Below are 21,845 nucleotides of genomic sequence, written 5' to 3' on the forward strand. Positions count from 1 at the left end.
CCCGTGCTGTAACCGTTCTCTGATTCTATGAGGTGGAAAATGATATTCAGAAACCGTTGAACTACGTGTTCGCTGAGCAGGCTCCAAAATGCGGCTTTAGTACAAAACAAGTCAGCGACTGGAGAAAGGAAAGCCGAGCGAGAGTTTCGCAACCTTTATGTGAGATGTGCAGCTGGGAACAACACAATTGGATCAGGATTGAGCCAAGAGGATTCACACTGAGGAGCTGAGCCAAGGTTCTGTGTGAGGATAGCTGCTGACAGCAGCTGGGACCTGTGGGGAATGAGCTGTTTATCTGAAATAATCCCACGGATGGTATTGTCAGAGCTGAGCAAAAAGCAGGCCATGAATATTCCAAGATATTGGAAAACAAACATCATAAATAAAGATGAGAATCAGAAGATAAAAGTGAGCCAGGGATCAGAGGCGTGGGTGGGGTCAGTGAGGAGAGATGCTCACGGAGAGGACGGGAATTGCTTTGTTCCCGATAAACGAGAGAACATTCACAACAAAGGATCTTAGAGCATGGATCTACTCCCCAGGTTTAATCAGTTAACATTGGCCCAGAAATTCCTGCCTCCCGGGTCAGTGCCGAGTGTCTATGGACCCAGAAAAGCATGCGCTGAAAACCAGCTTTTCCAATCTGTTAAGTTTCTGGCTTGACAGATCCTCCATATCTCGGGAGCGAAGACATTTGCAAGGGCAAGATTGTGGGATTTGCCCATATCTTGCCCGGCAAATGTCCTCAAAACTCTTGCGCCTGATAAAACCAGGCACATAGCCTACTGTTACAGGCGTAAGAGTTTAAAAACATACAAAAATATAAATTAATTAAAGTAAAAAAACACATATTATTATTAAAAACCCTGCCCAATACATTACATTTATTTTTAACCATAATTAAAACTTTTTTAAAAAATTGGCAAATTGTTTTTCTTTAAAAAACATTTCTAACAACTTTAATTTCTATTAGTGTGTTTATGTGAGGTGTTTCTTTAATGTTTTATGTCATCATCATCATAGGCGGCCCCTCGTATCGAGGATGACTTGCTTCCACGCCAAAAAGGGATGAGTTCACAGGTGTTTCAATGAAGGACCTAATATTCCAGATCCCGAACAGGTCCTGAACTAAATCTTGAAGGGTGGAAGATACCTGTGCGTGGATTTTTTTAACGTGGGGTGGCCGTTGCACACCAGCCACCACACGGGCTTGACAGAGCTAGGTCTTGGTCCAGTGGCAAGGGTTAACCAGGACGACTGGAGACCTGCTCTGCTGCACGGACAGAGGGCGCATACATCACAGTGTGGGCTGGGCCGTGCTAGGCCCTCGCCTCTTCTGGGCCCCAAACTCACGCCTCTCCTGGGCCCCGGTCACTTCCCTCTACAATCTCTTGCCGCTCCTTCGTCCCTCTTGCTGTGCCTGCCCGCACTGCAATCAGTGACCTGGCTTCACAGCCCTCGCCCTCCTGCAGTGGTATACCGCCACACGCTACTCCCTCTGTTTTATGTAGTGTTAGTGTGTTTGCGGGTGTTTCTCATTCATAGTAATAGCAGCTTCAGATTTACGAAACTCCTATTACAATGAATGAGAAAATACTTTGCCGTGATTAGGTGTCCAGGCCCACGTGACTCCTGCGGACGTTCCAACGAGAACGCGCTCCGTTGCGCAAGAAGATGAGGCTTCGAGTCTGGGATCTCGGGCGGGCGTTTGACCAAAACATAAGTGCGCAGCTTTTCTCTTACTTTTAGTCGAATGCCCGCGGGAAGAAGAATCAGGAATTTTTGGGCCATTGTGTTACACAAGTTCACTGACTGTGATTGGCCAACATCAACAACTTGCATTTATATAGCGCCTTTAATGTAGCAAAAGGCGCTTCACAGGAGCGTTATCAATCAAAATTTGATACCGAGCCGCATAAGGAGAATTAGAAAAGCTTGGTCAAAGAGGCCAGTTTTAAGGAGCGTCTTAAAGGAGGAAAGGAAGAGCATTTTTGTTTTAATTCGTTCTGGGATGTGGGCGTCGCTGGCAAGCCCGGCATTTATGGCCCATCCCTAATTGCCCCTTGAGAAGGTGGTGGTGAGCCGCTTTCTTGAACCGCTGCAGTCCGTGTGGTGAAGGTGCTCCCACAGTGCTGTTAGGGAGGGAGTTCCAGGATTGTGACCCAACGACGATGAAGGAACGCCGCTATATTTCCAAGTCAGGATGGTGTGTGACTGGCATGGGAACATGGAGGTGATGGTGTTCCCATGCGCCTGCTGCCCTTGTCCTTCTAGGCGGTAGAGGTTGCGGGTTTGTGAGGTGCGGCGAAGAAGCCTTGGCGAGTTGCTGCAGTGCATCTTGTAGATGGTGCACACTGCAGCCACGGTGCGCCGGTGATGGAGGGACTGAGTGTTTAAGGTGGTGGATAGGGTGCTTTGTCCTGGATGGTGTCGAGCTTCTTGAGTGTTGTTGGAGCTGCACTCATCCAGGCAAGTGGAGAGTATTCCATCACACGCCTGACCTGTGCCTTACAGATGGTGGAAAGGCTTTGGGGGGTCAGGAGGCGAGGCCTGGATGGCTGGAGGCACAGCCACCAATGGTGGGGAAAAGGAATTGGGAGATGCACAAGATGGCCAGGATTGGAGGAACGCAGATTTCTTGAAGGGTTGCAGGGCTGGAAGTGGTTACTGAGATTGAGCACAAGCGACACTTCCTTGGCTGGCCTTGTCAATGAAGGGGTTGGAGTAGATTGCTACCGAGTGAGTTGAGGGTGTTGGTCTTGAAGTAGCTTCCCTGGCTAGGACGTTTGAGGCTGGTTGCTGTCCTTTTGTTACTTGACTCGAACTCTCTGATCTTTTAGCAGGACATTTGCTTTTATGACGGACAACCCATATGAAGGGCCAACGCAACACCGAATGGGAAGAGTAATGGAGATGAGCTAAATCAGTTAGAAATGTTTAGGTAACGTCAGTCTTGGGTATTTAAAGCCTGAATGCTATTTGGGGAAGAAAACGTTGAAGAACGTTAATGATTTTGAGGTCCACCAAGGCTCATGGCCTACAGGACTGTAGTAATAACTGCCCTCCTGTATGGCTCAGAGACATGGATGATGTACAGAAGATACCTCAAGTCGCTGGAGAAATACCACCAACGATGTCTCCGCAAGATCCTACAAATCCCCTGGGAGGACAGACGCTCCAACATTAGCGTCCTCATTCAGGACAACATCCCCAGCATTGAAGCACTGACCACACTTGATCAGCTCCGCTGGGCAGGCCACATTGTTCGCATGCCAGACACGAGACTCCCAAAGCAAGCGCTCTACTCGGATCTCCTTCAAGGCAAACGAGCCAAAGGTGGGCAGAGGAAACAAGGATATCCTCACAGCCTCCCTGATAAAGTGCAACATTCCCACTGGCACTTGGGAGTCCCTGGCCAAAGACCGACCTCAGTGGAGGAAGTGCATCCGGGAGGGCGCTGAACACCTCGAGTCTCGTCGCCAAGAGCATGCAGGAAACAAGCGCAGGCAACGGAAAGAGCGTGCAGCAAACCAGTCCCACCCTCCCTAACCCTCAAATCTATCCCACCTGTGGCAGGGACTGTGGTTCTCGTATTGGACTGTTCAGCCACCTAAGGAGTGGAAGCAAGTCTTTCTCGATTCCGAGGGACTGCCTATGATGATGATTTGAGGTCCTATAGTGCGAGTTACAATAGGAGACTGTCCAAGAGCCTTGATTTCAAGGCAGTGAAGATGCCGGGATGGGAAGGGGCATGTAAGAGCTTCCTCGAGTTCAAAGCTTTAGAGGACCACCAACGATGGTAATAGGGAGGGAAGACAGGTTGACAAAAACAAGGTAGCTGAAGGGTAGATGTGACAGGGGAATCACCGTTGTTTTTCAGGATCTTTTTCCACAGAGGGTGAATCGTACCCAGCTACAACTCTCCAGGTGAGGTGCAGAAATGGACCGTGCCAACGGAACCTCCTCTGTTACAAAATGCCCAGGCTGCTTGGCTGGAACTCGGAGACAAAGCAACAACTACAACAACAACTGATATTTATATCGCGCCTTTGTTGGGGTTAAAAAGGAGGCTTCTCTTCTTCAAGGTGGCTAACTGATATAGTTAACCGACACCTCGCCCAGCTTCCCACTGTATAACGACGACGAAACCTCAGCTTTATCGGTTTTATTACGAGCAATGCACGGGAAGGTTCAGCCTTAAACCTGCGAAATACAAGAGGTTTCAAGTAGAACTTATACAGGTTTTGGAGAGAAGCACTCTCCTACAAAATCCTCCATAGGTCTAATTCTATCAGCGAAGTTACACTGATTTGTCGACTCTTATCAAACTGTCTCTGAGTGGTATATACATTGCCCATCTTCTATGGTGTTGTTCCATGACTTGTTCTTTGCCACAGTATAATAGACGCCTAAACTGGCTTCCTTACCGCTTTCTCGGAGACCTCGGATCAACAACTGCTGATTTTGCTGTTTAAGTATTACAGAGGTTACGGATTCAGTTTAATGCGTTATACATTTGTGCTATATCTACATAAACAAGTGTTCCATATATAGGCAGTTATACACACTCTCCTAATACTGATAAGTTCACTACCTTCAGCATCATTCTGACCACCTATTTGCTACTCTTACAATTTATCCCTTACAGCCTTTAACGTAGTGAAATGTCCCAAGGCCCTTCAAAGGAGTATTATGAGATAAAAATTTGACACCGAGCCGCATAAGTAGAAATTAGCGCAACCGCTCGGTCAAAGAGGTAGGTTTTAAGGAGCGTCTTAAAGGAGGAAAAGGAGGTAAAGAGGTTGAGGGAGGGCGTTCCAGAGCTTGGGGCCCAGGCAACAGAAGACACGGCCACCAATGGTTGAGCGATTATAATCAGGGATGCACAGGAGGGCAGAATTGGAGGAGCGCAGACATCTCGGGGGGTTGTGGGGCTGGAGGAGATTACAGAGATAGGGAGGGGGCGAGGCCCATGGAGGGATTTGAAAAGGAAGAGAATTTTGAAATCGAGGCGTGGCTTAACTAGGAGACAAAGTCACTGCAGGCTCCACCATTCAATGGACCTGGCAGCAAATGCCTTGAAAAAAAATCAATACGCTCAGTAAACTGCCACGGTAGTGCTACTGGGCACTGCACAACACCAAGTCAATGGACAATGGATCCAGCCCACAGTGCGTTCTCTCATCATGTTCCATTCTGACTGAGAATACATGTAAGCCCTCAGAAAGTAGCTTTTTCTAAGCTTTGCACGTGGAACAGCAGCATTAGACACATTAGTCAGAAGGTTCAAGCCCCACTCCAGAGACTTGAGCACATCAATCTAGGCTGACACTCCCAGTGCAGTGTGGTGGGAGTGCTGCACTGTCGGATGAGACGTTAAACCGAGGCCCCGTCTGCTCTCTCAGGTGGACGTAAAAGATCCCAGGGCACTATTTTAAAGAAGAGCAGGGGGAGTTCTCCCCGGTACCCATGCCAATATTTATCCCTCAATCAACATCACAAAGCAGATTATCTGGTCATTATCACATTGCTGTTTGTGGGAGCTTGCTGTGCACAAATTGGCTGCTGCGTTTCCTACATTACAACAGTAAACTCCAGAAGTACTTCATTGGCTGTAAAGCGCTTTGGGACGACGAGTGGTCGTGGAAGGTGCTATATAAATGCAAGTCGTTCTATCTTTCTCCCACCCCGAAGGTGCAGTGAGATAAACACTTGCGGTGGGAGATGTCAGAGTTAATTGGTGGTGTGTTGAAAGACAAACTTTGAAACCTGCTGCTGAGTTCCCAAGATTCAGAAAGGGATAGAGTATTGCTTTGCACAGCTGTCACTGGGCGCTGCTCGTATCCGTGAGAGCCCTTTGATCCTACCTTCAAAGTTTACCGAGCCGGGTAATTCGCGGTGCTGGTAACAATAAAACAAGATAAGGTGTGTGATGTGCACTCAGTGACAGGCCTATATAAACCTGGGCCTCCCTGGGCTCCATATCCCAACCCGAGCACCTCCACTGTCCTGCTCGTCGGCACCCCAAGACAAGCAGCACTCGCTCCGCTGACCATCCATACTCGGGTAAGTCCCACTGCTGATCAGCTTTCTCCCCGGGAGCAGGTTGTCCAATCAGCGGGATTCGTTGAAATGGGTTACATTAACATTGATTATCCAGACCAGCGACTCTGCCGTCTGGCAGCTTTACCCTCGGGATGCTTTTCATTGTCGGGGTACAGACAGTGAGGATCAGCGGTCTGCTCCACCACAGGGCCACCGCGACCAAGCTCAATTCTGCCCTCACTTTCCAGCGGATTCACTTTGTAGGCCTCCCGGTTCCCGGGTAAGCAACGCCTCGATTTCAAAATTCTCATCCTTGTTTTCAAATCCCTCCATGGCCTCGCCCCTCCCTATCTCTGTAATCTCCTCCAGCCCCACAACCCCCCGAGATGTCTGCGCTCCTCTAATTCTGCCCTCCTGTGCATCCCTGATTATAATCGCTCAACCATTGGTGGCCGTGCCTTCAGCCTGGGCCCCAAGCTCTGGAACTCTCTGCCTAAACCTGTCCCTCTCTCTCTCTTTCCTCCTTCAAGACGCTTCTTAAAACCTACCTCTTTGCCCAAGCTTTTGGTCACCTGTCCTAATTTCTCCTCATGCGGCTCGATGTCAAATTTTTTATCTCACAATATTCCTTTGAAGCGCCTTGGGACATAAGAACATAAGAGATAGCAGCAGGAGTAGGCCATATGGCCCCTCGAGCCTGCTCTGCCATTTAATACGATCATGGCTTATCCGATCATGGGCTCAGCTCTACTTTCTTGCCCACTCCCCATAAACACCTTATCCTCTTACCGATTAAGAAACTGTCTATTTCTGTCTTAAATGTATTCAATGTCCCAGCTTCCACAGCTCTCTGAGGCAGAGAATTCCACAGATTTACAACCCTCTGAGAGAAGAAATTTCTCCTCGTCTCCGTTTTAAATGGGCGGCCCCTTATTCTAAGATCACTACGTTAAAGACGCTATGTTGTTGTTATCGCATGTGTGAACTCTGGCTGATTTTCAGCTCTCCGGCCCACAATTGTGACAGGTCCCTGGAGCAAGTAGCAGTTGTAGGTGTACATAGTGTGTTACGCATCAGTCAGTTGCTGCACAGAAGCCCTGGATCAGTAACTAATGAAACTCCCACACTGCTGTTCAAGTGAGCAGGGGCACTCCAGCCACTTCGGTTGCCAAGTGAAGACGGGGTCAAACTGTGAGCGTCCATGATAGTAAGTTTGGTAAGAGGGAGAACTGAGACTGGGGGGATAGGAACACAGGCCATTCAGCCCCTCGAACCTGTTCATGGCTGATCTAATCAGATAGGGTCTAACCAGAGCTCTATACAACTGCAATATAACTTCCCCCCTTTTTGTATTCCAACCCCCTTGAGATAAAGGTTAACATTCCATTAACCTTTTAAATTATTTTTTGTACCTGTCCTCTAGTTTTTAGTGATTTCTATACCTGGGTCTCTAGTTCTCTCTGTTCCTCCACAGTTCATAAGAACATAAGAAATAGGAGCAGGAGTAGGCCGTACGGCCCCGCGAGCCTGCTCCGCCATTAAATGGGCGGCCCCTTATTCTAAGATCGTGCCCTCTGGTTCGAGTCCCACCCATCAGTGGAAACATCCTCTCTGCATCCACCCTGTTAAGCCCCATCATATTCTTATACGTTTCGATAAGATCACCTCTCATTCTTCTGTATTCCAATGAGTAGAGGCCCAACCTCCTCAACCTTTCCTCAGAAGTCAACCCCCTCATCCCCAGAATCAACCGAGTGAACCTTCTCTGAACTGCCTCCAAAGCAAGTATATCCTTTTGTAAATATGGAAATCAAAACTGCACGCAGTATTCCAGGTGTGGCCTCACCAATACCTTATATAGCTGTAGCAAGACTTCCCTGCTTTTATACTCCATCCCCTTTGCAATAAGAACCAAGATACCATTGGCCTTCCTGATCACTTGCATACTAGCCTTTTGTGTTTCATGCACAAGTACCCCCAAGTCCCGCTGTACTGCGGCACTTTGCAATCCTTCTCCAATTAATAACTTGCTCTTTGATTTTTTTCTGCCAAAGTGCATGACCTCACACTTTCCAACATTATACTCCATCTACCAAATTTTTTCCCACTCATTTAGCCTGTCTATGTCCTTTTGCAGATTTTTAATGTCCTCCTCGCACATTGCTTTTCCTCCCATCTTTGGATCGTCAGCAAACTTGGCTACGTTATACTCAGTCCCTAGCACCTTGCCATTTAGAAAATACTCTGATCTATCTTTCTTGGGTTCAAAGTGGGTGACCTCACACTGAACTCCATCTGCCACAGTTTCGCCCAATCTGTCAATGTCCCTTTTTGCTCCTGTCTACACTACTTACTGTGCCGCCTAACTTAGTGTCATCAGCAAACTTAGAAATATGGCTCTCTATTGATTCATCAAAGTCATTGATCAATATAGTGAAAAGCCAAGGCCCCAGCACAGATCCCCGGGAAACACCACTGGTCACATCCTGACAATTGGAGTATGGACCCATTATTCCTACTCTCCGTTTCCTGTCTGCTAACCAGTTCCCTCTCCGATCGAGTGCTTGAGCGACCCCCTGGTCAGCTTCAGGAAGGATAAGGGTTTGATCAACTGAAAGGTTACTGCCCATCTCTATCACCGATTACCATCTCTGTTGTGGGAAAGAGAACTTTGTGCAGTGACTTTATCTCATAACAAGTCCACAACTGTTAATGGAAAAGGGATTGGAGCAGATGAAGAATTGGTACCAGAGTAACCACAATGGGCAAAATGGACTCATTCTGTGCTGTAATCTCTAAATGTGATAAGGAATTCTTGGTGAGCCTGCTGTTTAACCTTTTCTGAAACGTATCCTTCTGCAGTTTGTTGCTGAGCTTAGAGGTAGAACGAAGATGTTGTTCCTGCTACTGGTTGCAGCCACTCTGCAGCCCTCCGTCCAACTTTACGTGAGTTTACATCTCGTTGATATTCGCTTAAAATGACTCCAGGATAAAGGCTTTTACATTTCCGGGTGTTTCTGTGTTTAAGTCACCGTGGATTGAGGAGATCACAGGGCTGATCAGTCAATGGTCTGGTGTGTGCAATAGCTGAGGGGTGAGACTGAATTGCATTGAGATTGTTTCCCCATTAATGCACCGGTCACTATAGCACCATCAACATCATCATCGGCAGTCTCTCGGAATCGAGGAAGACTTGCTTCCACTCTAAAAATGAGTTCTTAGGTGGCTGAACAGTCCAATACGAGAACCACAGTCCCTGTCACAGGTGGGACAGATAGTCGTTGAGGGAAGGGGTGGGTGGGACTGGTTTGCCACATGCTCCTTCCGCTGCCTGCACTTGACGTAGCACCATGTGTACAGTCACTGCAAGGAGCCCTCGCACTGCACTCTGTGCAGATCGAGCCCCTTCCTACTGTCGCGAGTGAAGCCGTAGCAATAGTGTGGTGGTTAAAGGCTGCATGTTGTCTAAGCTTTTCTTTCCTGATGGTGGATATTACTCTCTGGTCCAATTGCTGTACCTCACTGTATTTTACACTAAATTTATTTTATAAACAGCATTGTATATTACCTTCGATACGTTAATTGAGGAAATCACATCAAAGTTAACTCTGAGATTACGGCCAGGAGATGCAGGTTTAAACTAGAAAAAGGCAAATTCAGGAGCAATGCTAGGTAGTTGTACTTCACACCATCAATAGTCAACACATGGAGAGGGAGGGTAAGTAGGGTGTAACTATGAATTATTTCGGAAAGAATGATGGAAGACTATAGAGACCTTCTGGGTGGTTGAGGTAATATGGGTTGACTGAGCTACATCACCCACATTGGTCTTGTGAACATGCAGAGAGATATCACCTTTATATCGGTGAACATAATAAGGTCTGCAGCCTCTCTCCTCAGTGTGTTACTGAAGAACTGTGCAGATATGGGAATAGTTCCACAGTTACGAACCCACATGTTAATGTTGTTACTACAACACTACTCTAGACACCATTGAAGGTGCTTTTTTGGGGCACTTGTTCACTTTTTAGTACCAGTCGAGTTTAGTGAACTGTGATATGAAGATGTCACTGAGTTACTGAAGAACTGTGCAGATAAGGAAATATTTCCACTGTTGCTAATCTACATGTGGATGTGGTTACAGATCTCCCAGGCTGTCAATGGGACAGTCAGCAGCGATGGAATGTGTGTCTGCTCAGTGATTCTGCCTGATAACACCTTCCCGGTGCAAAGAATGGAATATTTGGAAATATCATCACGGGAACTCAATGTCAGCATGCAACGTGAAATCATCAAGGTATTACTAGATATTACTGGTACATTCCGTCCCCTTTAAAGGCTCCGAATTCATGAGCTGTATCATCCATATGAAAGGTGAATGCAGACTGCTCCCTGATGTTTCACTGGGCACATTCCCCGACCGATAGGACATATTGGCTCAGAAATCCCGGTTTCTCCTTCCCGCAGGATTCAAATAGATTTTAGAAAAAAGATGCGCACCTACCTGAAGCTGCTGGGCCCACTCGAGTTCCCGGTCCTGAGGCCTCCACTGACTGCGCATCGCAACACGTGCACGTTGGGAATGCGCAGTGCTGGAGCTGGAGTCACATGGCTCTGGGCAGCCAATCAGGTGCGGTATATTCTCATTCATAGCAATAGGAGTTTCGTAAGTCTGAAACTCTTATTACTATGAATGAGAAACACTCCCAAAACATTAATAAAAGATTTTAAAAATGCACATCATATTTTTATTAATTTAAATTAAAGTTATTAATGTATTTAAAAAATAAATATTTTGCAGATTTAAAAAAAAGTTTTTTTAAAATTATGCTTTAAAATAAACTTATTGTAGTGGGGAAGGTTTTTAAATGGTAAAATTTGTTTTTATAACTTTATTTTAAAATGTTTTTGTGTATTTTAAAACTCTTACGCCTGTAAAAGTAGGCCATGTGCTTGCTTTTATCAGGCACGAGAGTTTTGAGGATATTGGCTGGGCAAGATATGGGTAAATAACCCAATCTTGCTCTTGCATATGTCCTCGTTCCCGAGATACAGAGGATCTGTCAAGCCAGAAATTTGACAGATTGGAAAAGCCGGTTTTCAGTGTATGCGCATTGCGCGCTGAAAACAGGCTTTTCCAATGCCTTCCTAGGTCCGTAGAAACTCCGTATAGACCTGGGGAGGCCGCGATATCTGGGCCGATCACTCCAGAGACTTGAGCACAAAATCTAAGCTGACACACTCCACGCAATGCACCGTCGGAGGTGCTGTCTTTTGGATGAGATGTAAATCCCAATTCGGGATGGGCAAAAGTGCTGGCCTTGCCAGTGACACCCAAAACCTATGAACGAACAAAAAAAACTCCAAGTGTGGTCTAACCAAGATTCTGCCATGATCTGCTTTTGTTCTAGATCAGCAGCATTTGTGGGTTTCTCTTTCCATTGGTCTTCCCTTTAAATGTTGATCGCCTGTCAGCATTGAAGACATTTCACTCCAGGGACTGGAGCACATAAATCTAGGCGGATACTCCAGAGCAGTGCTGAGGGAGTGCTGCACTGTCGGAGGTGCCGTCTGTCACATGAGAGGTTAAACTGAGGCCCCGTCTGCTCTCTCAGGTGGACGTAAAAGTTCCCATGGCACTGAAGAGCAGGGGCGTTATCCCCGGTGTCCTGGGCCAATATTTATCCCTTAATCAACATAACAAAAACAGATTATCTGGTCATTATCACATTGCTGTGTGTGGGAGCTTGCTGTGTGTGGGAGCATGCTTTACGCACATTGGCTGCTGTGTGTGGGAGCTTGCTGTGCAGATTATTTCAAATGTATCACCCTTTAAGAACACTTTTTTTGTAAAAATCGGTTTGAAATTTACTCTTCACTATTTTTTTCCTCTTGTCCTATTGGTCTGGCCTACCTTGAAGTAATATTCTGGGTGCAATATTTAACAGCTTAGATACTTCAGTGAAGCAGTTCCCCTCAAACGACCTTCTGACTAGACTGTGGAGCTTTTATGCTCTCTCATTTTTCCTCTGAACTCACCAACTTATACTTGCTCCTTTCTGCACTCCCCCAGTGCTACTATGACCCTCTTGAAGTGTGGCATTGTTGAACTTGGCGCAGTATTTCTGCTGGATGAGGGGAGTTTCCACAGGCAGGAAGCTGGTGGAGCAGATTGTCCACCTGATCTTCGTTTCCATTGCACTGGATGGAAATGAGGATTGGACAGGGTCCGTCGGGATGGGCGATACCCTCCACCAGTTTACTGTCCCTGAGCTGAGGGTGAAAGTTGCCCTCAAGGTCTGACCAGTGCATTAAGAAGCCTCAGCATAAATTCTGTGACTTGTACTCTGCCGTGCTACATTGCCCCATTTGTTTTAATTATTTCTCCTTGATGTTGAAATTGTCACTCCCAGCTCTCTTTCAAAGTCTACCTGCGCTGTTCACATTGCAATCGTCAGTACTGAATTTCATCTGTCTAATTACATAACCACACCCCATTCACTGACATCAGTGCAGTGAGGTGTAACTGGTTCAGTGACCGTGAAGGTGGTTGTAACTTAGAACATAAGAAATAGGAGCAGGAGTAGGCCACTTGGCCCTTCGAGCCTGCTCCACCATTCAACAATATCATGGCTAATCTTCTACCTCAACTCCACCTTCTCGCCTGATCTCCATATCCCTTAATTCCCATAGTTCCCAAACATTTATCGACCTCTGTCTTCAATATACTCAACGACTGAGGTAGAGAATTCTAAAGTCTCACAACTCTTTGAGTGAAGAAATTTCTCCTCATCTTAGTCCTAAATGGCCGAGCCCTATTCTGAGACTGTGACCCCGTGTTCTAGATTCCCAGCCAGGGAAACATTTTCTCAACATTAACCCTGTCAAGCCCCTTAAGAATTTTATATGTTTCAGTTGGATCATTTCTCATTCTTCTAAACCCAAGAGAATATAGGCCTAGTCTACTCAATCTCTCCTCATAGGACAATCCCCCCATCCCAGCAACCAGTCTAGTGACCCTTTGTTGCACTCCCTCTATGGCAAGTATGTCTTTTCTTAGGTAAGGAGACGAGAACTGTACACAGTACTGCAGGTGTGGCCTCACCAATGCCCTGTATAATTTTAGTAAGACTTCTTTACTCTTACACTCTAATCCCTTTGTATCAAAAGATAGTATACCATTTGCTTTCCTAATTGCTTGCTGTACCTGCGTGTTAACTTTCTGTGATTCATGTACAAGGACACCCAGGTCCCTCCGAGTGCAAATATTTCCCAGTCTCTCACCATTTGTGTGTTCGCTGTTCCACTCCATCCAGGTGCAGCAATATTCGCGGACTCTCTCTGTGTACTCTGTGAAGCTGGTGAATCTGACAAGGCGCGTGGAGAGAATGGAGACCGGAGGCTCCTACACTCAGCTCGACTTCGAACTGCTGAAACAGGAGATCCGAGAGCTGGTGTATCTCACCAATCAGTTGAGGGTCACAGTCAACGGAAGCAACACCATTATCGAGCAGCTCTACAGCGAGGTCAGGGAGAGACATATCCGGAACTCAATTCTGCTCATCGGTGTGAATAGTCAATGTTTCATCATTGATGGAAGGAGCTGGAGGAGTTACTGATCTGACAGTGCAATGCTGCTGAATTAATGTTAGCAGAGCCAGCCACTGATCTTTTCATTGACTCTGTGTGTGTGTAAATTCAGCTCCTCACACCATTAGTCTCAGTAACTCCTCCCATCAACCCTTAATTGTCACTGGGTCAAAATTCTGGAACTCCCTTCCAACGTTCCCTCTAAGCTGAGGGGTCCTGACTTCTAAATTTACAAAAAACACGCACGTGCGGAATTTTGAGTGGACCCTGCGGCCCATTAAAGAGTGAAAAATTATACAGAATTTTGCTTCATCCCTAACAGCACTGTGGGAGCACCTTCACCACACGGACTGCAGCGGTTCAAGGTGGCGACTCACCACCACCTTCTCAAGGGCAATTAGGGATGGGCAATAAATGCTGGCCTTGCCAGCGATTTCCACATCCTCAGAATCAATTGAAATAAAGACAATCCTCAATAACCTCAGTAACTGCCATCAGTCGAAATGTTAATCTAAGGTTTGACAGCAAGAAATGGAACAAGACACAAAACAGAAGCTATTGAAACGAATTATTCACGCGCGGTTAATTTTATAAAGGAATTCAGAGGTTGAGGTTGTTTTCCATTGAGATCTTGATTTTCCTCTTTCACTTTTTTTAAGGAGTGCAGTAGAATAGTGGTCATTTTACTGGACCAGTAATCCAGAGGCCTGGGCTCATGATCCGGAGGCCCGAGTTCCAATCCCATCATGGCAGCTGGGGAATTTAAATTCAATTAATTAAATAAATCTTAAATAAAAAGCTAGTATCAATAAGCTGAAAGATTGTTGTACAATCTAATGGCCTGTAGGGAAGGAAATCTGCTGGCCTTACCCGGTCTGTGCTATATGCGGTTGACTCTTAAATGGCCTAGCAAGCCATGTATTCAGGAAGGCAGCTCACCACCTTATTGAGGACAGTTAGAGATGGGCAATAGTTGGTGCTGTGGCTATTCCTCCTCTGAGGCTGCTCTTGTCTACAATGAAGACTAAAGGACAGCAGGATTTGGACATTGAGCTTAAATTAGTTTGGCGAGCCAAGCCAGGCCATTGGATAAGATGTCCAGTTACATCAACTGGTTGGTATGATTTCTAACTGCTTCTCCCTTTAACCATTCCCCGTGCTGCAGATTGAGAACATGTCCCTCATCGTCCACCAGCTGGAATCCTATGATAAGAACAATGTGCTGGAGATCCGCAGACAAATCACAACCCTGAAGAAACGACTGGAGGAGTGTGAGAATAACAAGGTCCCACCAATCCTTCCTCCCATTGAATACGGTCAGTTATTGATCAAGGTTTAATGGGAACTCATTGAATGAAAGGGGGGGGGGGGGTTATTATGTCTGTCCAGTTCTGAGGAAACCATTTTCCTATTTCTGAGTTATGTTCAACGCAATGATAGCGTTATTGCAAACAAAAATGGAGCCAGACATTTGCAATTTGCACAACTATGTACATGTTTTATTCCCTGGGGGGCTATCAAAGGATCTGGCCAGGAAAATAGTGCCAATATGCTCCTTGATGAACTTCTCATCACTTCTGGCTGAAGCTTTCTCTGCTCTTCAATCTGTCTTTTCTTTCTGACTATCTCTCTCCTCTTCCCCCTCTGTGTATTTTTCTCTCTCTCCTCTTTTCCTTGTTTCTGTTACTCTCTCGATTTTCCCCTCTGTCTCTCCTGCTCTCTCTTTTTTTGTCCATCCTGTCTCCTTCCTATTTGTCTCGTCAACATTCAATTAGACACTTTACAGCCTTCTGGATTCAACATCGAGTTCAACAATTTCAGACCATAACCTCTGCCCCTATTTTTTCTACACAGCAGCTATTGATGATTCTGACATTCCCATTTACACCTCTGGACCCATCCTTTGTTTCTTTACTTGTTTCATTGCCATCTCCTTGTGCGTTGTACAATCATACCTTTTGTTATTTAATCTCTTCTGCCTTCCACCCTATCGCAGACCTTCCCTTTTGTTCTTTCCTCCACTCCCTCCTTTCCCTGTCTCTGCACTTGCTTAAAACCTGATACATTGCTAACTTTTTCCAGTTCTGACGCAGGGTTATCGACCTGAAACGTTAACTCTGTTTCTCGCTCCACAGATGCTGCCTGACCAGCTGAGTATTTACGGCATTTTCTGTTTCTATTTCAGTTTTCCAGCATCTGCAATATTTTGCTTTTGTCTCTTCTTCCCTTTTTTGTCTCTTTTTTTCTCTCCTGCCAACCTTCTCTCTTCGGGTCTCTATATTATGAACAGGGTACAGAGACACTGGAGAAGGTTCAAAAAAGATTTGCAAGGATGGTACCAGAACTGAGTGGTTATACTTATCAGGATAGATTGAGCAGGCTGGTACCTGTACGCTCTTCTCTAGAGGAGAGAAGGCTGAAGGGTGACCAGACATCGAATCGTAGAAACTTACAGTACAGGAGGCCATTTGGCCCGTTATACCTGTGCTAGCTCTTTGAAAGTGCACTCGTGCTTAGTCCCACATCCCCGCTTTTTGTCTGTAACCCTGTAAGTTCCTCATCCCCAAATACCTGTCCACCTCGCTTTTAAAATTATTGATGGAAACAGCTTCCACCAATCAGGTAGAGTGTTACAGATCCTGATAACCTGAGTGAAAAAATTTCTCCTCATCCCCCTCTAGATCTTTTGATTTTAAATCTTTAACCTCTGGTTATTGACCCACTCACTAGAGAGAATAAGTTTTTCTCTATCCATGCTGTAAAAGCCTCTCATCAGCTTGAAAAACTCTTATTAGGTCTATTATCAGCTTGGACCTTTGTTCCAAGGAGAACAGCCCTAACTTTTCCAAGCTCTCCTCATAACCGAAGTCCCTCATCCCTGGTAACAACAAGTGGAGCTCTTTATGATTATGAAAGGGTTTGATAGAGTAAACATACAGAGATGTTGTGGAGACAAAAATTAGGGGTCATCAATATAAGACAGACACGAATAAATCCAGCAAGGAACTCAGGAGAAACTTCTCTACCCAGAGAGTGGTTAGAATGTGAAACCCTCGACCACAGGAAATGGTTGGAATGAATAGTATCGGATACATTTAATGGGAAGCTAGATAAAGACGTGAGGGAGAAAGGAATAGAAGGATATGGTGATGGGGTGAGATGAAGAGGGTTGGGAGGAGGCTGGTGTGGAGCATAAACACTAGCACGGACCTGTTGGGCCGAATGGCCTGTTTCCGTGCTGTACATTCGTTCCTATCCTTCCCCTCGTTCTTCTTTCTGTTCTCTCCATTCTCTTTTCATCCTCTATACTCCTTCCTTTTAACTGTCACTCTCTTCTCTTCCTTTATTGCTCCCTCATGTTTCTCTTGTTTACTTCCCTGCTCCTCCTCATTTTCTGTTACCTTCGTCCTTCCCGTCTCTTGCCTTCTTTTTTTTTACCTCACCTTGCTTTTAGTTTGCTTTTTCTCTCCCTTTTCTGATTCACTCACCTGTTTCTCTCCTTTTGTTCCTGTTCTGAATCTTCCTCCGCCCTCTTCTGGCTCTCCCCTTCCTATTTGGTTCTATCTCTTTCCCAAAAAGTTAGTTTGCAGGTGCAGCAGGTAATCAGGAAGGTGAATGGAATGTTGGCCTTCATTGCGAGAGGGATGGAGTACAAAAGCAGGGAGGTCCTGCTGCAACTGTACAGGGTACTGGTGAGGCCGCACCTGGAGTACTGCATGCAGTTTTGGTCACTTTACTTAAGGAAGGATATACTAGCTTTGGAGGGGGTACAGAGACGATTCACTAGGCTGATTCCGGAGATGAGGGGGTTACCTTATGATGATAGATTGAGTAGACTGGGTCTTTACTCGTTGGAGTTCAGAAGTATGAGGGGTGATCTTATAGAAACATTTAAAATAATGAAAGGGATAGACAAGATAGAGGCAGAGAGGTTGTTTCCACTGGTCGGGGAGACTAGAACTAGAGGGCACAGCCTCAAAATTCCGGGGAGCCAATTTAAAACCGAGTTGAGAAGGAATTTCTTCTCCCAGAGGGTTGTGAATCTGTGGAATTCTCTGCCCAAGGAAGCAGTATGTATTCAAATAACAGATAGATAGATTTTTAACCAATAAGGGAATTAAGGGTTACGGGGAGAGGGCGGGTAAGTGGAGCTGAGTCCACAGCCAGATCAGCCATGATCTTTTTGAATGGCTGAGCAGGCTCGAGGGGCTAGATGGCCTACTCCTGTTCCTAATTCTTATGTTCTTATTTATCATTTTCTCTCTCTCCAGCCTTATTCTATCTCTTCTCCCCCATCCCGCTTCTCTCTCCTCTTCTGTTCCTCACTCTCCTCCATATCCATCTCTCCCCTTGTCCTTTTTGTTCTCTGTCTCTCTCTCCCTGAAGGAGCGGGGAGATGGCCATTCGGCCCCTCAAGCCTGCTCCGCCATTCAATAAGATCATGGCTGATCTACCTCAACTCAACTTTCCTGCACTATCCCCATATCACTTAAGATCCAAAAATCTATAGAAACATAGAAAATAGGTGCAGGTGTAGGCCATTCAACCCTTCGAGCCTGCACCACCATTCAATAAGATCATGGCTGATCATTCACCTCAGTACCCCTTTCCTGCGTTCTCTCAATCTCTGTCTTGAATATAGTCAACGACTGAACCCCCACAGCCCTCTGGGGTAGAGAATTCCACAGATGCACAACCCTCAGTGAAGAAGTTTCTCATCTCAGACCGAAATGGCTGACCCTTATTCTGAGACTGTGACCCCTGGTTCTAGACTCCCCAGCCAGGGGAAACATCCTCGCTGCATCTACCCTGTCAAGCCCTGTAAGAATTGTGTATTTTTCAATGCGATCTCCTCTCATTCTTCTAAACTCTGGAGAATATAGGCAGAGTCTACCCAATTATATAGGCCTAGTCTGCTCAATATATAGGCCTGGTCTACCCAATATGGAGGAACACTGGCAGGAAATTTAATAGAGAGAAATGAAGCATCTGTGTTGAAGGGACTTGCATGATGGACACTAGATTGTTCTCTGCCTTGCTCCCTGAAGGAGCAGGAGGGAGGAGTATAAGGGAAGTGGGAAGGATGGGATTGGGATTAGTTTATAAGAACATAAGAAGTAGGAGCAGCCAATCAGAGATAACCCAGGCAGCCCTACAAGCTATCTGCATGAGCGTACTCATTGGCCTAGAAATTGGGTCACGACCCCTGTGTCTGAATGGCAAAGCCAGGGGTGCCCCCAATTTTGCATTGAGCCAGTGAGCTGTGGATAACAGGCAGCTTCCCTGCGATGCGCAATCGATGATTGGGCCACTGCTGACCTTGCAATGGCCCTCAGGTAACCGAGGAAAGGCTCAGGTTGGGTCCAGAGGGGAGGGCGCGGTGGTGGTTGTGTGGGGTGGGGGTAAAGGGAAAGAAGATGGCACAACACTACATCTCAGTGTCAGCTGTGGCTCAGTGGGCAGCACACTTGCTCTCTGAGTCAGAAGGCTGCGGGTTCAAGTCCCACTCCAGCAACTTGAGCACAAAAATCCAGGCCAAGCCTCCAGTGCAATGCTGAGGGAGCATTCCCTTGTCGGAGGTGCTGTCTTTTGGATGAGATGTTAAACCGAGGCCCTCTCTGCTCTCAGGCCGATGTAAAAGTGCCTATGGCACCACTTCAAAGAAGAGCAGGGAAATTCTCTCTTGGTCCTGGGGCCAATATTTATCCCACAATCAACATAACAAAGCAGATTATCTGGTCATTATCACATTGCTGTTTGTGGCAGCTTGCTTTGCACAAATTGGCTGCTCTGTTTCCCATATTACAACAGTGACTACACTCCAAAAGTACTTCATTGGCTGTGAAGCACTTTGTGACGTCCGGTGTTCGTGAAAGGTGCTATATGAATGCAAGTTTTTTTTTGTTCATCCAAATCCCGAGAAGGAAGATCCAACTGCCATGGGCAGACCTTGCATAAATGGACGGGGTGTTGCCGTGCTACCAGTCAGGCAGCGTTGATCACGCCGACACACCTTCCTACATGCAGTGTCTCTAAAAGCAAAGCATATGGTTTTAGGTTTGTTTCTATGACCCTTTTGGGACCTAGTAGCCCAGCTTCCTTTGGGAAGACATGCATCAAAACGCACTAAAGGTCTACCAAAGCGAGACATTTTACGGGCACATAGAATCTTTTGTACATCATTCTGTAGGTCTTGCTGCCATTCCGTGGGATTCCCATTGTAGTAATCGTGCTGGGGGGAGGAGCGGGGGCAGAGAAATAAACTATTGATCAGAACTGGTGCAAAGTCTCATCAGAAAATGTGAAAAGAGGAAGAGAAAGCACAAGAAAATGAAGAAAAATATTCAAGAAAAGACTAAAACACCTTGGTATAACTGATCCTCTGCATGGTTTGCAGAACACACACTGCCGCCTAACAACCCTGGAGGCCTATTTTACGAGGACTTTCTTATAGAGCAGAATTGGGGCAAGAGGCATGGGCTGACATGGTCCCTTAGCACCTATTAAAATGAGATGTACTTTATAATAATAAATACCCAGAAGGTTGTGGACGCTCAGTCAATGACTATATTCAACACCGAGATCAATAGATTTAAGGGAATCACAGGATATGGGGATCAGGCGGGAAAGCAGAGTGGTCTACTCCTGCTCCTATTTCTTATGTTCTTAGGTTTGCGATGGGCACTTGTACAACTGCTCCTTGCCCTCACCAGAAAATGCCCCAGGAAAAACAAAAAAGACTTGCATTTATATACATTCGACCACCGTATGTCCCACCGGATGTCCCAAAGTGCTTTACAGTCAATTAAGTACTTTTTAATGTGTAGGCATTGTTGTAATTAGGAAATGCAAATTTGTGCCCAGCAAGCTCCCACAAACAGCAATGTGATAGTGACCAGATAACCTGTTTATGTTATGTTGATTGAAGGATAAATATTGGCCAGGGCACCGGGGATAACTCCCCTGCTCTTCGAAATAGTGCCAGGGGACCTTTTATGTCCACCTCGGAGAATAGGCCTAGGTTTAACGTCTCGTCCGAAAGACGGCACCTCTGACAGTGAAGCGCTCCCTCAGCACTGTACTGGTGTGCCTTTATGTGCTCCAGTCCCTGGAGTGGGACTATGAACACACATCCTTCTGACTCACAGAGGCAGAGGGTGCTACCCACTGAGCCACAGCTGAAAGGGACATAAATCCGTCAAATTTTCAGTGGGGTGGGACGTTCGACAATGATCCTCAAATAGCCACCAGAATAGCATCCGGAAACAGGGTGGTACCAGGGGAAGGAAAATACAGGCTGATGGGTTGACACACTGTACAGATGGAAACGTCACATATGAAATAAAATTGATCACAAATATCCTTTTATTTGTTTAACAGGGAGCTGCGATCATGGTGGCCTTCTGAATATAACTGAACCCTTTGTAACCCAACTGAACTGGAGAGGATTCAGTTATAAGTATGGAGGCTGGGGCAAAGATCCAGCTCCACTGCCCACTAAAAAGGAGGTGTATTGGGTGGCACCACTGAACACAGATGCACGAATACTTTACAGCTTCAGACTCTACTCTTCATACGATGATTTACTGCTCTACAAGAACCAAGCAGACAAAGTGATTTCAAAATATTCCTCAAACTACGGGCAGGGAAGTGGAATGGTTTTGTACAGTAACTTCTTGTATTACAACTGTTACAACTCTCGGGACATGTGCAGGTATAACATAGACACTGCTGCTATACAGAAGCAGACTCTTGTTGATGCTGCTTACAACAACAGGTTTTCTTATGCAGGCGTTACATACCAGGACATGGACTTTGCTGTTGATGAAGCCGGGCTGTGGGTCATTTACTCCACCGACGCTAATGCCGGAAATATTGTTATCAGTAAAATTAACGTGACCTCTTTCACTGTGGAAAGGACATGGGTCACCAGCCAGTATAAACCTGGCGTGACCAATGCCTTCATGATATGTGGGGTGTTGTATGCAGTTAAGCCCGCGAGCAAATGGCTTGAAGAGATTTTCTATACATTTGACACCAGAACTGGTGAGGAAGGTAGGGTGAACATAAAGATGGATAAAGTATTGGAGAAACTGCAAAGTGTTAGTTACAATCCATCTGACCACAAGCTCTATGTGTACAATGATGGCTACCAGGTAACCTACGATGTGATATTTAAACGTAATGAACAACCATCAACCCCACAGTAA

The 21,845-nt window shown here is 46.0% G+C and overlaps 1 protein-coding gene across 1 annotated transcript; it reads left to right on the forward strand.

Moving 5' to 3' along the window:
* Positions 1–312: 312 nt before the first annotated feature.
* LOC139239044 (olfactomedin-like) lies at positions 313–21,845 on the forward strand. The gene is made up of 6 exons (XM_070867549.1): positions 313–408; positions 8,908–8,979; positions 10,190–10,342; positions 13,362–13,571; positions 14,801–14,951; positions 21,016–21,845. Exons 1-6 carry the CDS (start codon positions 313–315, stop codon positions 21,843–21,845), a joined length of 1,512 nt encoding a protein of 503 aa, XP_070723650.1.

The sequence above is a fragment of the Pristiophorus japonicus genome, chromosome 26 (genome assembly GCF_044704955.1).
Source record: "Pristiophorus japonicus isolate sPriJap1 chromosome 26, sPriJap1.hap1, whole genome shotgun sequence".
Classification (NCBI taxonomy): Eukaryota; Metazoa; Chordata; class Chondrichthyes; family Pristiophoridae; genus Pristiophorus; species Pristiophorus japonicus.